Source organism: Manihot esculenta, chromosome 18 (assembly GCF_001659605.2).
Source record: "Manihot esculenta cultivar AM560-2 chromosome 18, M.esculenta_v8, whole genome shotgun sequence".
Lineage (NCBI taxonomy): Eukaryota > Viridiplantae > Streptophyta > Magnoliopsida > Malpighiales > Euphorbiaceae > Manihot > Manihot esculenta.
Window position 1 is genome coordinate 2254383 of NC_035178.2, and position 17591 is coordinate 2271973.

At 36.3% G+C, this 17591-nt stretch overlaps 3 protein-coding genes, 1 long non-coding RNA gene and 1 other non-coding gene across 8 annotated transcripts; 1 reads left to right on the plus strand and 4 right to left on the minus strand.

The window, feature by feature from the left end:
• Positions 1 to 1154: 1154 nt before the first annotated feature.
• LOC122722367 lies at positions 1155 to 4400 on the minus strand. Its single transcript, XR_006349352.1, has 2 exons — positions 4112 to 4400; positions 1155 to 2326 (listed from the first exon to the last, which is right to left on the minus strand). It is a non-coding gene; the product is annotated as an uncharacterized LOC122722367 (long non-coding RNA).
• LOC110605931 (protein RADIALIS-like 5) lies at positions 1928 to 5519 on the plus strand. 4 transcript variants are annotated; one of them, XR_006349351.1, is made up of 4 exons: positions 1928 to 2208; positions 3552 to 3759; positions 4715 to 5117; positions 5199 to 5519. XR_006349351.1 is itself a non-coding variant. In XM_043952978.1 (2 exons), exons 1-2 carry the CDS (start codon positions 1928 to 1930, stop codon positions 3577 to 3579), a joined length of 309 nt encoding a protein of 102 aa, XP_043808913.1. In that variant the 3' UTR covers positions 3580 to 3774. The 4 variants fall into 4 exon arrangements, 3 of the variants coding, with proteins under 3 accessions (XP_043808913.1, XP_043808912.1, XP_021600308.2); XM_043952978.1 differs by lacking the exons at positions 4715 to 5117; positions 5199 to 5519 and having other exon boundaries at positions 3552 to 3774; XM_043952977.1 differs by lacking the exons at positions 3552 to 3759; positions 4715 to 5117; positions 5199 to 5519 and adding an exon at positions 2361 to 2796.
• On the minus strand, positions 4279 to 4351 carry TRNAA-AGC. The gene has a single exon. It is a non-coding gene; the product is annotated as a tRNA-Ala (tRNA).
• A 1753-nt stretch (positions 5520 to 7272) lies between the features above and the next one.
• On the minus strand, positions 7273 to 9130 carry LOC110605929 (zinc-finger homeodomain protein 5). Its single transcript, XM_021744615.2, has one exon. It carries the CDS (start codon positions 8433 to 8435, stop codon positions 7554 to 7556), a length of 882 nt encoding a protein of 293 aa, XP_021600307.1. The 5' UTR covers positions 8436 to 9130; the 3' UTR covers positions 7273 to 7553.
• A 3195-nt stretch (positions 9131 to 12325) lies between these two features.
• On the minus strand, positions 12326 to 17388 carry LOC110606668 (alkylbase DNA glycosidase-like protein mag2). Its single transcript, XM_021745586.2, has 2 exons — positions 16047 to 17388; positions 12326 to 12603 (listed from the first exon to the last, which is right to left on the minus strand). The coding sequence occupies exons 1-2, from the start codon at positions 17192 to 17194 to the stop codon at positions 12582 to 12584; spliced, it is 1170 nt and encodes a 389-aa protein (XP_021601278.1). The 5' UTR covers positions 17195 to 17388; the 3' UTR covers positions 12326 to 12581.
• Positions 17389 to 17591: the final 203 nt, after the last annotated feature.

Here is a 17591-nt window from a genome sequence, read left to right on the forward strand (position 1 = left end):
CTTTTCGGCTTTGGGCCTTGTTTTCTGGGTAAAACACTTTATATATATTGAGCCTTGGCCTGTGGTTGTTGCCGCTTGAACCTTCCTGCATTGCCTCTTAGGCCTTTGTATTGATACAACTTTTTAACTTTTGACAAAATGAAAAATAAATAAATAACTCAAAATGCATTGTCCCGCGAGCAGGAATTCCACGCTTACGATTTCTGAAGGTTTATATTAACAATATATATATAATTTAGTTAATAATTCCAATAAATAAATAAAACTAAAGAAATTATGTTATGCTTATTGGTCAGTCGCATGACTAATAAAATTCTCGATTTTTTTTTTCCCGATGATAACATGAGAAAAGAAAAATAAAAACAAAAACAAAGCAAACTAACGAAGAGAAACAACTCCATCTTGTCACTTAAGGAGAAGCTCAACACCATTAGGAGGCGATTGAAGAACATGCAATACAGGAGGAAACTATCACAACTCGATTTTAAAATGTCTTTTGGAAGACTGGATAAGTCAAAAAAGTGGCAAGAGAATCAATACCACTCATCCAGAAAGCTGTTCATGATAGTAGATTACTGGCAATTAGGCATGACATGCAACCAATTATTTAAAACCTTAACAGTACCAATGACTGGTGTTTCCTATAAATTTTTTTTTATTTTTTAATACGTACAATGGGAATTACTTGTTTTATTTAAGTATAATGATAAAAAATTATACTATAAAAATTTAATTAAATTTCTATACTTCTATTCAAAGATCAAATAAATCCAACTTAATTTTTTTAACTAATTGAGTTTATATACTTTTATTCAAAGTTAAATAAATTCTGATGTAATATAATATTATTTTTTATAATTCAATTTCATTGTTGTAATTGCAAAAGTTATTTATTATTTATATATATTTTTTAATTTTTTATGTTAACTAAAATACTAAATTTTTAATATTTTAAATTATAAAAAATTTATTATTAAAAAATATTATATTAAATTAGAACTTATTTAATTAGAATAAAAAATATAAAAATTTAACTGAAAAAAAAATATTTATCATTGGACTTGTTTTCAAAGATAATTTCCTGTGAATTCTTAAAAATGGATGCTAACCTACCAAAGGATGCCTGCTGTTACTACTGTTGCCTGGTGCGACTGGGAAAGAAATGATACTCTATTCGCCTTTTCTATTTTTTAGTCGGCAACTACAAGAAACAAATCCAAGATTCACTCGCACAAAAAAGAGTGGCCAATAAACGTATACTACTTAAAAATGGATATATACTGATGGCAAGTTGCCTAAGTAAGCAAGAGCAAGAAAATCCCAGTGCCACTACAAAATATGGCAGAATATCTTACCGTGTCTTTTTGCGGGGTCTAAAAGGTGGAATGGCGGTTCATGTTGTAGGCGCATCTATCTGCTGATGGGTAGACTTAGAATTGGGATCTAATCCCCCCTAGGCACTAGGTAAAATTCTCGAAGAATTCCACTTGCTGTTGCTGATGATATTATACAAGACAAGGAAAAAGACTTTATAAAGAGCCTGTCCTTTGACAACAGATTCTCTTTTCTTTTCTTGTCCTTCTTCCCATTTCACAATGAAGCGAATCACATCTTGTTATACTATCTCGAAAAAAATTTATTCGCCAACTTGCATAGCCACACCACCCTGGGTCTCTCTCCTGTTTATAAGGAGCAAAGATGGCAGTCTCTTACACATACCTCTCCCTTGACTTCAGTTTTCATCTCCTCCCTTGACTAGGCAACTCTTTAGTCTTTACTCTCATTTTCTTTCGATCTTCCTTTACTTTTAGCATTTTCTTCAGCTTTATACTTCACAATCACATTCTCTCACCAGTTACCTTTAAACTTCGGTTGGATACACAATTCTTCGGTCCCTGCAGTACTTGGCCGATATTTTAGCATATAAATGGCATCAAGGCACTTCTCTTCTTCTTCTCATGGTTCTAGCTCGTCCTGGACTCCCAAGCAAAACAAGCTATTTGAAAAGGCGTTGGCTCTATATGATAAGGACACCCCAGACCGCTGGCAAAATGTGGCCAAGGCTGTAGGTGGTAAATCTCCTGAAGAAGTAAAGATACACTATGATCGTCTTGTGGAGGATCTAATTTACATAGAATCTGGCCAAGCCCCACTGCCCACCTACAAGGCCACTGGGAGCAACGGTAGAGGAATTGATGAAGAGAAGAGGTAGAGTATCCACTGCAAATATTAATTCATGAATGCACTATTCAGCGCAATCACTCATGTTAACCTCCATGTCTTCTTGCATGTTACTGGTGTTCTTTCCTCCATTGATATATCAGCACTGTTATATTTAATAGACATTTATTTCCTATCAGGACATCTGCTGAAAAACTGTCAGGGCTATACTTACCGGTTAACTACAATATCAGGATTGACGTGCTCACCCTAAGAGTTTTGCATCAAACCAGTAGATGAGTGCCAAGTGCTTGAATGCTTTATACTTAACAAATAAATGATTGCCACAACTCTAATTGTTACACACTCACCATCTTTGATACTCTCTGTTGGTTATAAGTAGTATGGAAAGAATTATCAGTGCCACATTTATAGAAATTTGTCAAATATATAGGAGGAAACAAACTAAAATTCATGTCTAAAATGCATAGACATAGGAGTCTTAATTAACTTCTAACTCGCGTATGTGGAATGTCATATGGCCCAAAATAGAAAAATATGGAAGGAAGGCGACAGTAAATTAAACAAATGAAGAATCTATTGCATTATATGCTGCAATAAAATTATTATTACTTCATTTACTTGTCCAGTTTTCCCTAGATTTTGCCATCCTCTTCCCTTTATCTTTTCCCGGTAGGTACAAGTCAAAAGACTGCACCAGACACCGACCCTGTTCCCCCTCGATATACTTTTTGAAAGATTCAAATCTTAATACAATCTATGCATACTACTCTATCGAACTTCCTACAGAAAAAGCCCACATGAAATCTAATCCTACGTGTTTTAGATCACATGCACAGGATGCTATAATTTGGTGCTGACTATAAATTATTATAAATTTGCCGGTGCATCTGATATTGGGAAGAATAATCATGTGATGCAATATGATTTTTTAAAATCAAATTTAATATCCCCTGCAACCCTCCATTAACCCCCAGGCCTGTTCACGACACAGGTTTTTGGAACTAACTGAAAGTTTAGGCAGCATCAGCATCTTTGGGAAAAAGATCATGCATGATGCATCCAACGTGCCTTGGTCCTATTCGACCCATATTTAATATAATGGCTATGGACTCCACATGCAAAATCCAAATTGTCAGGAACTAAAATTAAAAAACTGATCAATTTGACTTGCTCCCTCCTTTTCTCAATCTTTTAATTCTGGATGTGATGAGGTGACATGCGATTCCCCTCCCTTTCTCTCCCTTTCTTTCAGATAGGAAAACCCCAGAAAATTAAATTGCAATTGCGCATCAAATTCTCAAAAAAGAAAAAAGACACTGTACACCCAATAGTTTTTTCTCAGTGATGTTGTTTTTTGTCTTATACAGGCTAATGAAGAATCTAAGGATCCAGTGAAGATATATAGACTCCTGCACCACGCTTTAGCCGTGCCGTTTCTGACTCGGGCTTCTATGTAATTAATAGATCAGTATAACAGTAATAAAAATGATCGCGACAAACAAATCATGCATATGCGTGATTCTGCTCTCCTAAAGCTACCGTAACTGTACTCGATTTCTGATAGCATAAAATACTGTGAGTTGTCTTTTAGTTCGCATTTTTCTACTATTTTCAAGCAATAGGGTAAAGAAATCAGATTAATCACATCAGAAAGGAAATGTTTTGCTTAAAGTGCAAACTAAGCAATTCTTCAGTTAGATTTAGCACCACATGAAGAGAAACAAAATTCAACCAAACAGGTCGCTGGAAAGTGGAAAGGGGAAAAAAGTGGATGTGTGCAACTATAGAGTGATCTCATACAGATCCACAGAAATTAAGTAAAAAATATCTATTGATTCAATTTTTATGTATAATTCTAGAACCAGAACCAAACAAGGAAGAAATTTTCAGAAAAAAGAAAATTATGGTTACGGTATTTGGAACTGACCTTTGGAAATGTAACTAGTGGCGTCGAGCACAGTAATGTGATCCGTCTTCCACAGAGAAATACTGGAGTCGACTGAAGTAGTCGAAATGAGCAAAAACGGCGCGTTTAAATGAGTTAGAGACCAAAAAGGTGGGAAAACGAAAGTGGTAAAAAGAATTTGAAAAGCTTGGAGATGCGGGGTATCGATCCCCGTACCTCTCGCATGCTAAGCGAGCGCTCTACCATCTGAGCTACATCCCCTTCGTATTCTGGTCACTCCCTTGCATAATATGCCCGGAGAACCAGCAATTGAAGCATTGCAGTTGACAGAATCCATTGATAGGTCGGATTAGTTTCCAAAAAAAAACGAGGTCGAGCAGGAGCGACGGCTATGCAGATGGCTTTTAATGTTTGAAATTATCAAACCCCTGCTCTTCTATCAATAGGACTGACCCCAAAAACACTATAAATATCGACATAAACCATACTTTCCAATCATCACAGCTTTTACGTTGAATGTCGGGCTTTCTCAACTGCTAATTCAATAGTAAAAGAAAAAAGAAAGATCAATGGCAAAGGTTGCAGCTTTTGGTTTGGTGATTGCTTTTGTACTTTTCGTTTCAGCTCGTTCAGTTCTTGGTGAAGAAGCCCCTGGCATATATGAACAGATAGAGCAGGTTGACAAGCTAGCGCAGGATACAACTAAAGAAACAGAAGCTTCTACCGAAGTTAAAGACACCCCCAAGCAGGAGGATTCCAAGAGCTCCACAACAGCAGCTTCTACCGAGACCGCAGACGCCCCCCCGCAGGAGGATTCCAAGAGCTCCACATCCACAACATCAGCTTCTACCGAAACCACAGACGCCCCCACGCAAGAGGATTCCAAGAGCTCCACATCCACAACATCAGCTTCTACCGAAACCACAAGCACCCCCGCGGAGGAGGATTCCAAGAGCTCCACCACGTCGCAGGAGAATTCCAAGGGCTCCAGCGGGTCTTGGGGTCAATGGGTAGTGAATAAATTAGAGTAAGTATCACTCCCAAATAAAATTTATTCTGTGTGTTAGAAATGGGTTGGATCTGATTATTGCTGTTGTGTTGGTTTCAGGAACGTAGGAATAATTTCAGGGGGGAAATCAGAGTCAACCGAATCAGCATCATCCGCAGAAGCACCTGCACCAGATGAAGCATCTTCTCCCCCAGCTTAGGATTTGGTCTACAATATACAGTTCATTGCTATGCCTATGCTGGGGAATGCCCCAATTTAATATTTACTTTTTGTGCTGAAGCAATGGCGTCCCTGAGTAAATTGCTTTGCTTTAGCACACGTTATCCTGAATGAGGTTACAGCCCTCAGTTCTTATTGTATTTATCGTTTTCATCTTGTTATTGCTAATTAAATAATACAATACAAAATTTTACACAGAAATTTAGCCAATCTTAAAGATTCAAGTAATACGATTTTTAATGGAAATGCTTTTGCGATTCAATGTTATGGATAGTAATAAGTAAACGTAAAATTCATATGGTTTCTCCAAGTCGAAATAACAAGAAATACTATAAAACAGTGATTCTGTATCACCAAATAGGTTAACTAACATGTAACAAGATTTAGTTATTTATAGAAAAATGTTTGGTGATTTTCTATTTTGGGTTCGCTTTCTTTTTAGAGTATATAACTTGTTATTTTATAAAATCATCCTCATATTATAAAATTACTCGAAATGAACATTTATTGGAAAAAAAATTCAATTTATTAAAATTATTAAATTTTTTGAAAGAATTTATTGTATACAACGGGAATTATTGAGATTTTTGGCTTAGAATAAAAATTTTAATTTCCCTTTTAAGAATATTTTAGTAAAGTTATTTATATTAAAATTAAAATATAGTCACATAAAAGTTTAGTAATATTTATTTGTAATGACAAATAAATTTCATTCTTATATAATTAAAAACATTATTTTAAATAGAAATATTATTAATAATTGTATTATTAAATATTCAATTAACTTATAAATATATCAAATAAAATTTTCTGCGGAATAAAATTTTCTGGAAAACCCCAAATCACTCTCTAAAGACGCTCCGGGGCTGCACATAGCTCGCATCCGCCGTCAGATTCAGATAACATCATAATTCACAGCCTTCTCGCTGTGGCCAAATTCGACAACCATTCTCCCATCACAAAAAAGTTAAAAATATCATTTACCGCAACTCGGACAGTCAAATCTAGTGCTTCGCTTTCAACAAATCGACCCGCTTGGCCGCTTCGCAAACGGAGTGCTCATCGGTGAGAACGGAGCGGACACAATGATTCGACTCTCGTTCCCGTGCAAAAATTCAACAGAGAGATTGAGGTGACGGCGTCGTTCAGGGCCAAGATAGTAGAAGGTCAAATCAGGAAGTTGGTAGCCTATTCGAATCAAGACAGGCTCTGCAATGAGAAATCAGGGACGGTGGACGGTGAAGGTTGAAGTGGGTGCAGCGTGGTAGGGCAGGAGAGAGAGGATGTCTGCGAATTTAGGAAGGTTATGAAAAAAGGGTAGTTTGATTTTGAGTAATTATTACTACTAATTAGGGATTATTTAGGGTTTAAGGGCTCTCTAAACGTAGCATGCGAAATACTAATAGTTGCGTTTGTGGTCTGCATGGAATCTTCAGTAGCATGTGGCTTAGGCAGGGACAATGACCAGGCCCAATTCAATTCAATTTGATTGCATACCAAATCCAATCAAATATGAAAAATCATTTTCATTATTTTAATTTATTTTGTATGAACTTCTGAAAAGTGAAAAGGACCTAGCTATAGCCATTTGAGATAATTCACCACAATTTTCACCTACATTCTCAACTGTGGACGACTACACGGTGCATATATTTTCACTGCCCAATAATTATGTTTTTCAGGAGAAATTCTGGGTAGAATTTTGCATTAGGAGCTACAATTGCAAGTTTTTTTTTTTTTTTTTGGAAAAAAATAAATTTAGGAGCTTCTTATTAAATTAACGAGATAGAGGTTGAAGTTATAAACAAATCATGGCAGATGAATAACGACATGTACATGCAAATCAATCAGAAAACCTCTTTGCATCTTCTTCTGTAATTAACACAATCAAGCATAAAGAAGAAACAAAAAGAAAATGATAATCTTCCTTCCTTCCTGTTAATTCAAATAGAGATAGGAGAAAAAACTATTGAGAATTCCCAAGCAGAGATGAGAAATTAGAAAATGCCAGTGTACCTCCAATGGTAAAAACGAAGAAAGCAAAATTAACAACATAGCTGGGAATTACACAAAAATCTCAGACATGGAAGATTTTCCTCTCAAGAAAACTTGCTAATCCCAGCTCTCTCCCAACCATGTTTTTAATATCTACATTTATATATTCTTCCTTCTCCTTCAACCCCTCAAGCAATCTTCTCCTTTAATTTTTTTTAATTACTTGTTCTTCTCTCTCGCTCACAGTGGCTCTTCCTCCTCTTGCTGCTCCTGTTGCTGCTTCTTCATATTCTTGTTATTATGCATCCACACTTTGAACACTTGCCTTCTCACCCCAACTTCTGCACAGAACTTCACCACCTCCTCCTCTTCCGGCTTACTGATCCTCCACCCGATCTTCTCTGCAAACTCCATCATTTTATCCTTCTGTTCTTGAGTGAATTTGGTCCTAAACCTTTTCTTGGATAAAACATATGGTGGTGGTGGTGGCATTCCCTCAGCATTAGAATGGAAGGGATTGAGGTCTTCACTAGAGGACTCAGTTCCTCCACCTCCGCCACCACCAAAAGCCACACTCATGGGTTGAACCATGTTTGCAGTGGTAGGGCTAGTGTGCAATCCCATGGAATATCTTTGATGATGAAGTACTGTTGGAGAGGGTAATGGTGGTGGCAATTGAAGGACGAACGGACTTCTTCTCGAACTCGGACTAAATTGAGTCTCCCCATCCACCTCTTTGCGGTGGAAGTTACGGTGGCAGTCACAAGCCGCACATTTTAAAGCTTCGATTGTGCCTTCTTCTCCCCCAGGCATGAACTCACCACAGCCGTCAAAAACATTGCCGCCGACGCTGGCCGCGTGGTTCCTAAGACATTCTCGATACCTGACATTGGATGTCTTGGAGTTGGATCCTTTTGAAATGGTTGAAAGTCGATCTGGGTTGGGAGATCTTGCTTGGGAAAGTGATGATTGTCTGTTTTGATCTAGGGTTTGGTTGTAAGCAAGAGATGAATTGCCATTGTGATTCCCATCTCTTCTTTTTTCCACTGCTGATGATTGGTGACTAAAACTTGAAGGCACTGACGTTCTTATATCATTCATTTCTGGAGCTCTTAATTCCATGTATATATATATATATACCTTAGATCGCACTAGCTTGCTATAGAAATTTTCTTTTCTTGATCTAGTCTTTAATATAAATAAAAAAATAAAAAAAAACTTCTGAAATCTTTCTAATCCAAAGCTTAACAAAAATGCCCTAACATAATACGTGTTTTCCAAGGTTAATGATGCAGTTCTAAGGCTCTAATTTTCTCATAAGACACACAAACACACACATACAAGATTAGACAAGTTATTGCACTGAGAAGAAATAAAAGAAAAAACAGGTCTGAGAAATGGAAAACAGACAAGAAATACAAAGTATAAATGGGACCTAACTCACAGGAGAAAAGAGAGAGAGAGAAGCATGACGACCACACGACCAGCTTTAGCCTTTATGATCCTTTATTGCTGGAATGGCTCTGGGTTATGAGTGTACGTAGAAGTAGAAGCACAAGCACAAGCAAGAAAGAAGAGAGAAAGAAAAAGAAGATGGGTTTAATTTAGGTGGGTTAATGGGGACTGTGCCTCTGTGCTTCCAACAAGCCAACTACATATCCAACAAGAGACAGCTTGGTTGCTTGTGAAGAAGCCAGCGGTAAGATTAAGTTTTTTTTATTTTTTTGTTGGGGGAGAGATAGAGAGAAAGATACTGATGAGATGAAGGGGTTTTGGTTTTTCTTTCTCTGTGCAAAACAACCGACAAGGTCATGTTCATCCATCTCCCACGCCCTGCCACAATTGGGTCCCACTTCAAGCCTTCATTATTGCTTTCTATTTTCTTATCTTTAACCCACTTGACCCCTCCAAAAGACCCAACACATTTACGTACTCCTCCTTTGATGCTGACCCTCAATTTCAAGTTTTTCCTATTATATTATATTATATTATAATGCTGTCATCTCCATTAGCCTAACCTCAGCTTTTCTTATTAACACCCTTTCTTAGATTCTATGTCGACTTCCATTACTAGCTTATTCCAGGGAAAAAAAAACTGTTTTATTATGATAAAATCGATTTCCTCACCTGTAAACGGTAACTGATTTTATGTCTTCTATCGGTGATACCTCCTGTGACTACAATTGGAAATGGTAATGCTTCATTCTGGACTGAAGTTGTTTTCTTAAAACTGCTTTTCAATAAAATAATACAGATTTACCCTTTTTATTTAAAATAAATAAATAAAAAAAACTATTAATGTAATATGAAAGGACCACAACGCCCATATTTTGTTTTACTCTGTTTCCCTCCTCACTCACTCTTCTCTTCTTTTCTTTTTTTTTTCCTCTTCCTATAGAAATAACAAATTTATAAGAATTAAATTAAATTGATTTATTTTTTGAAAATTCTTATATTTAAAGTGAAGGATTCAATTATTTTAGGTTAAAAAATGTTCATTTTAAAAAATAAAAAGAGAAGAGTGGAGAGGAGTGGGAAGTTGAATGTCTTGTAGTGAAGTAATATTGTGAAAATAGCACCACAGAAGCAACGTCTTTACTTTTTGCTTTGGTACTTGCTTCTTCTTTCGTCCTCTTCATTATTTTCTGTTTCTTTTTCTTATGCTTCCACCAAAACAAATTCCTATTTCTCCCTTCTAGCTTTTCCTCATCTCCAAACGCTATTCTGTCAGAAATTTTTCCCCTCTTCTCTTTTCCCAACTGAAACTCTGCTACACCAGATCCAATTTCAAAGCACTTACTGGTAGTCCGAATTTGTGTTTACGTATGGTTCAAATTGTTTTTCTTTTCAAATACACAAAGAGAAACTCCATCTCTTCTTGCATTTGATTTCTTTTCTAGATTTCAGGATTTCTTTTTCAATAACTACTTTTAAGATCGCCAACTTATTAAACCTAGAAGTGTACGCCCCGTTTGTAATTATAATAAAAAAAATTAATTTAATTGTATTATCTATATAAATGTCATTTAAAATGTTGAAAATTATAGTTTGAGATTTTATTTTTTCTATTTTAAAGTTTTTACATTTAAAACATGTTAAATATAAAGTAAATTTTAAATACTTTGAAATAATGTATTTTATCGATGGTAATTCAAAAGATAATGAGAGTACAAACAATTTTTATTTCAATTTTTTCATTTAACTTTCGCCATTAAAAAATATAAAAAAAATTAATAAATGGTAAATGAATTTCTTGACTTGGTTGAGAAGCCAAATAAGCTGTAAAAGTTGGCTTAAAGAAACTACAGAGTGCAAATATTAACTCATATATATCGGTCCAAAAATGTCAAACTACTTTAATTTTAATATATTTTTTTATAAAAAAATAAAAAAAATTATAGAATAGACAAACTTAATACAAATTAAATCAATAAACCATATACACAAATCACATAATAACAGTACAAACTCTTCCGCCAATTCTTGTTGTGGTTAATGAATTGAAGACTTCAAATTCATTGGTCTAACCAACAATGATTCTACTGCTATATACACTAAAGTCGTTGATATTTGCTCACCAATTTCGCGACTCCAACTTGTATGGGTAAATTTGAATATTTGAAACTTATTTAAATTATTAAAAAAAATACATCTTAGTCAAATTAAATTTGTAAATACCAAAATATCAATTTTTAATTAATTACAAACAAGAAAACTTTCTTTGTAGTGATTGTATAAGATGAATTCCTTGATTTGAAGAATTTATTGTCCTATGAAAATTATTAATCTCATAGTTTAAGTTTATTTATACCGAGAATAATTATTGATTACTACAAAAAAATATATATATATAGTAAGTGATCTAATCATAATAGCACCTAAAAGGGTATCGAAATATGTATATTTCATTCCGGCTGCAACCGTAGAAAACTCTATATATCCTTACATTATGATTTAATTAATTAAAATATCATTATAATTTTAAAATTATATTAAAATACTCTTATATTTTATATTTTGATTTCATGAATCGAAAAGGACTTCCGAAAAATTATTTTTCATTAGTTCAAATGAAAAAAATTAAAATAACCTCATTTATATCTTCTATAAAATGAACTCTTTTCCCCTATTCAATTCTTGTTTCCACCATTCTAAATCTTCATCATTCTTCTTCTTATTCTTTTTTTTTTAAATATCTGCTTCTTCTTTTGAGATCTTTGCAAACCAAAAAAACTTTTTTTTCCATTTAAGAGAGTAATTTTGAAATATAAACAAATTTTTTCTGCTCTAGCCAATAGATAAACAGAAAAATAAATATAATCTAACAGAAATTCTTTTCAATTGGCAGAATCAAAATGTAAAAACATTTTAATATAATTTTAAAATTACGAAAGTATTTTAATTAATTAGGGTACGATACAAAAGCACCAAGATAATTATCCCTATTCTTTTTTAATTGGGTTGGGTGTATTTTCATCAGTCATAGTTATATGGTCGCTCCGTTTGCAAAAATCAAATCACAAAACGAAGAGCGCTTAAGGCTTTATTAACTTATTGATTCATGCTTTACCCAGTGCAATAAAGATAATTTACCCTCATGAATTTTATGATTCGTATAAAAGCTGGCGCCCCTCGTTGACTGATTTGAGAAAGAATTCGGGCGAGGGGGTTTGTTTGGATCAAGCATCTCAGCACTTCTACCAAGGCCAGTGGAACTGCGAATAGTAGCTGAACTTCCCATGTTTGAGTTCCAGCTCCAACACTATCAACGACGGCTTCTTCCCAATTTCTACTTTCTTCAATCTGTCCCTCTCCCTCTAGGGGTCGTATATTAATTGTGAGAGCATGGTTCGCCCATGCAACCTGACCTGCGCATGGTGTCCCCACCGCAGAACCCCCACCATTCATTTTCAATTATCCCACTAGTTACAGCAGCTGCGTCCATTACTTCTCACAGCAGAAGCCCGACAAAGGTTCAAATTGCACGCAGAACACAGATTCCCACACAGCAATAAAGGCAAAAAAGTGAAGTTCTTTGAACTCTATAATCTCCAGTAAGAGTTTGATACAAACACTCTTAACAAAGGCAATAGAACTTCCACACATGTAGTCTTATTTTCGAAGGATGTTTACTAGACAAAATACACCTCTCTTAACTATTCAAATGTCCAAGCCTAGAGTAACCAGTAACTTCTTTGCACTGCTCTGTAAGCACTTCTCAAATGATCGTTTGATGGGGGGTTATCAACCAACCCTCCCATGTCCCTATCATTGTCCCCAAGCACAGGCCCTGGATCAAAAGACATTTTGGTAAGCAAAATGGATGAAAATGTTATAAAAACATTATCAGCCATGTATACATTACTCCCAAAAAGTTTTCACAGTTTAGATTCTTTCAAATACTATAATGAATATTTTACATCATAATCTCATTTAAATCATGGGGTACTACTGAGCAAGTTAAATAGCCATATGTATCAATGCCATGCCCCTTGTATGCTTAAAGAGGAAAAGGAGAACAAAAGGAAATGCAAGAAGGCCTTGACATACAATTAGCAGCAGCAGAGTGAGTACAACAGGTGGTAAAATAGACTATTCAGTCCTCATTTAATCAATTTACTAAAAATGCCTTAAGTTCTTCCCTTTTTTCTTGGATGGGAAGGCTGGAGGATTGGGTGAGTGGATAATAAATTAAATCTTCAAAGAAAGAAAAGTATAACCCTTGAAAAGCTGTACTCAATGTGATTGCAGCACAAAACAAAAGATACAACTATAAAGATCTGAATTATAAACAGATCTTCATTTTTCACATAATCAGATAATATATATATATATATAATAGGAAATAACAAAATACCACCAAGGTTACATCACAAAAAGACAATTTACAATAGTTAACATAAAATTTATAAGGCAACGTTCGAGACCAAAAAGTAAGTGATACACAGCCCGAAAGGGATTGATCTATTGAGGAAGGCAAAGAAGTCTTGACCATGAATCTTGATTGCAAAATCCTACAAGTGCTAGGACAAAGAGGCGCAAAAAGGTGCCAGGCTCATGCCTCGCCTATGCCTGATTGAGGCAAGGCAGCCTGCACAGAAGCACTGCCTCACTGAAGCAACAGTAACCCTTTCTTTAAATGCTTTTAAACAGCAAGAGAGAAAATCTAGACTCTCTCCATCTCTTTCAAACAGCAGAGAGCACTTCCACAGCACCCAAAACACAATTTTCTTCCTCTTTCTTGATCCTAGCACCAGCAACCAAATGTCTCTTCTCCCTCTTTCTCTCCTCTTCTCCTTCTTCCTTTCTCTTCCTCTCTTCTATCCCTGCTGGACCTAGCGCAGGAGCAAATCTTTGTTTCTTTACCTTTTTTTTTTCTCTCCTCTTGTCCTTCTTTCTTCCTCTTTCTCCTCTCACTCTGGACCTGGCCAGCAGCAGATCCACTTTTTTCTCTCTCTCTCTTCTTCTATCCTCTCCTCCTACTCTTTCCTCCTCTACTTTTCTTCTTCCATTCTCTTCTTCCCTTCCCCAAACAGCACTATGGCAGCAGCTTTTTGTTTATTTATTAACAGCAGCATTTTTTTTGTTGCTTATTGCAATTATAGATGGTTGTTACCTTTTTTTTTAATTTGTTTCTTTTTAATTTTTAATATGTTTTTCTTTTTCACTTACTAAACTAGTTAAAAGTATGATACTTAATGTTAAAAGAGTTGTGTGTGTGTGTGTGTATGTGTAAATTTTGTCTATGGCGCCTCGCTTCAAAAAGGCCCTCGCCTCTCGTCTAAGGCCATAAGATACCCAGTGCCTTAGCGTCGCATCTTGTCTTAATAATACAGGTGGGTTAAGTGTATTGGGATATATATTCTGCAATCCAGAGAATAATCAGGTAATGGAGTGTTCGAGAAACCATAGAAACTGCTATGCCTATTACATCTTTTATTTCTAATGGTTGATCATGTTTCTTCTTTATCCTACATAAATAACTACCTTCCTGCTGTTTCTATTTTATTATACCTCTCAGTCATCACTATTTCAAAGTTCTTATTTTGCACACCAGTCCCAATTGTTAAGAAATTAAAACCATGCAGCTAGAATTACAAACATGCATAATTACTCAGCAAATAGCATCACTAAATCACAATATCCAGAGTCGAAACAGATGATTCTACATCAAAGAAATATGACTCAACTCATACATGTGTTTCCACTTACTATAAGCTGAAAAAAAAAAACTCTATGCTTGTAGAGTAGGCAATCCATAACTTGACAAAGGCATGACGTTTAGATAATATTTTTCAATGCATTGGAGACTGAAGTGGAAGACCAAAAAAGTTTGAAAACAGAGAATTCTCAAAGTAAAAAAGGTAATCTAAAATGACCCTAGGAAAGTACATAAGGTTGCCCAAATAGGAATATCCATGATCATTGAGCCACTTACTTTAAAATCAGTTCACATTTGCCCTATCATGGGAACACACTTCCACCAGGATGCCAAAGGAAGAAACATAAAGTTACCCCAGTACCATTGTGGTTAGCAAGAGGTTAATAACCATAACTAAAAGACTTCTATTATATATGACAAAAATTTGACCAAGTATCATTTGAATTTGAGCTGAAAGTCCTATTTTAAGTTAGTGGTCATGTTTTCTAAAATTGCTAATGTTAATCTATGCTTTCTAAATCTTATGATGCATGAACATACCTATATCACTAACAGTTAATTTCTCGAGTTCATAAAAACTCAAAATTCTCTGGTACTTAAACATAACCTCTCCTCTTCCCAGATTAAAAAAAGGATTCCCTTTTTAACAATCTCGTTCAGTCCATTCCTATCCCTTAAGACTAAGGCGTGGCCACATATTCTAAAGTGCTTCTTTCAGTCTTGAAGGTATCCCTTTAGTCTTGATTTCTTGAAGGCATTTCTTTCCTTCCAGTATATATGGCATGGCCATAGACGTTAATCTATGTACGTATGCTTCCCTAAACCCTGATAAAGGCTAAAATTTTTCTTCTTGTTTCAGTTAAAATGTAAACAGAGACACGAGTCCCTGATATGCACATCCTGAATCTTCAACTTCTTTCCTTCAAAAGCAAATAGTACTCTTATCTATTTGTTATTTTCTTCCTTTCTTTCCAAGATAAGTGCTGGCTTCTTTCCCACACTTGATATCAAGCACCGGGATGCATTTGACATGATACAGTCATGGATATTGTTTAAAGTCGAACAAGAAGTTAAATATGTGAATAATGTGTTGATAAACTTTTGAAACTAGAAAAGTGCTTCCAACACAAATAATTTCATGATGCAGCCCAGAAGTTATTTTGGGATTCAATCTGTAATTTTCCTAAAGAACAATAGTTCCACTTCAAAACCAATGTCTTTCATGACACAATTCCCCCATTCCTCGGTGTCAGAATTCAGATAACTCTGAAAACAATACAATCACTACACCCCATCTCAGCAATTAACAAAACTTTATAAATCAACCTGGAAGTTCAGAGTGAAACCACAACTAGTTATGGTGAAACAATACGCTCTTGCAAGGTTTAACCACCCTAGCTAGTTCTAATGAAACCATACTAAAAACAAGCAACAGTCACAAACTGCATGAGAAAGTTTAAAATAGAAACTAACAATTTATGATGAAAAAGGAGAGTACAAAACCATGAAGAATAAGCAGAGAAGAATAAATGGCGCGGAACAAAGCGGAGAAGATTCAAGAATATACATACCCGAGGTTGAGAATGCTATTAATTGGGTCGAGAAGTTGAGGTTGCTGCTGGTGTTGCTGTTCCTCCTGTTGTTGCTGCGTCATACTAGCACCAGTTGCCACTGCCACAGCACTTGAAGGCGACCCCTTTGCCTCCACAAATCTCCAAAGGTACCAAGAAGCCACTGACCTGTAAGGCCTCCATTTGTCGCACAATTGATCCATCTGCGACGGACGGGGCAACTCTTCCAAATTGTACAGCAACTGCACTCCTTTGCGCACCCCAAGATCGTTAATGGGCAGCACGTCCGGTCTATGCAGCGAAAAAATCATAAACATGTGCACCGACCATGAGCCAATCCCATTAACCATAGTAAGCATAGTGAAAAGTGACTTATCATCCATATTTACAATTGCGGAATCCGACAAGATCCCATTGTGATACTTCCTTGCAAGATCATGAAGATAACTAGCTTTACGCCCCGAAACCCCAATTTGCCGCAGCTGCTGGGTTGTCAAAGCAAGCACCGTATCCGGTAGGACATCGGCCTCTCCGCCACAGAGAGCGATAAAGCGGGTGTAGATTGAAGTACCGGCTTTAAAAGCGAGCTGCTGGTAGAGAATGCTTCGAGTCAATGCAAGGAAAGGAGTGTGGAAAGTATCGAAAGTAGGAGGAGGGTGGAGATCAATTAAAGAGGCAAGAAGTGGATCGGCGTTGCGAAGATGTCGAATCGCGTTCTCCACCTCGCCTTCGCACGACAATGACCTCGCAATGATCCGCGGGGTTACGACGGCCAGGGCTCGCTGTTGGCTGGTTTTGATTTTAGCGGATTTCGCTGTGGTTTTAGGACCGTCTCTGGTTGTGGTGATAATTTGCAAGGAATTGGGGTCATTGGCGGTGGATGCGGCGTCATCGGGAGAGAGCTTACGGACTTTGCGAGGCCGGGAAGGAGGAATTTTGGCCAGAGGAGAGACGGTTTGCTGAGGGATAGCGATTAATTCAGTGGTGGTGGTGCTGGTGATAGAAGAAGTGAGGGGGTCATGGTGAGGCTGAGGCTGTGACTGCGCTTGAACCTGGGCTTGGATTTGGGACAGAGGTTGAGATTGGGTCTGGGGATGGGGTTGGGGTTGAGGTTGCGATTGGTGTTGATGTTGGGTTTGCTCGCCCATGTGCGATCAGAGAAATTGAGGGTGAGTTTGAGAAGGACAACAGTGCAAATGTCGTCGGTGGCGGTGGTGGTGGCTCAAGAGGAAGGAGCTGGCGACATGGGTTTGCAATGGACAGTGGTTTTACTCAGGACCTGTGAGGTGGAGTAACCGGATACGGCATTATTGACCGGTTTTAAGAGGCAACCAGGTATTCATGGTGTTCGCCTCACTTTTGCGCTTTTCTTTTTATTTTTTATTTTTTATTTAAATAGCTTATTGGAGGTAAAATACCAAAAGTTGAAGATTATAGTTACAGTTTTTAATTTCCAATCACAAAGCTAAATTTTTAAATTTATTATAATTATAATCAAATTTTAACATAATTTATATAGTTAGATAAAAATTTTAAATTTTATTT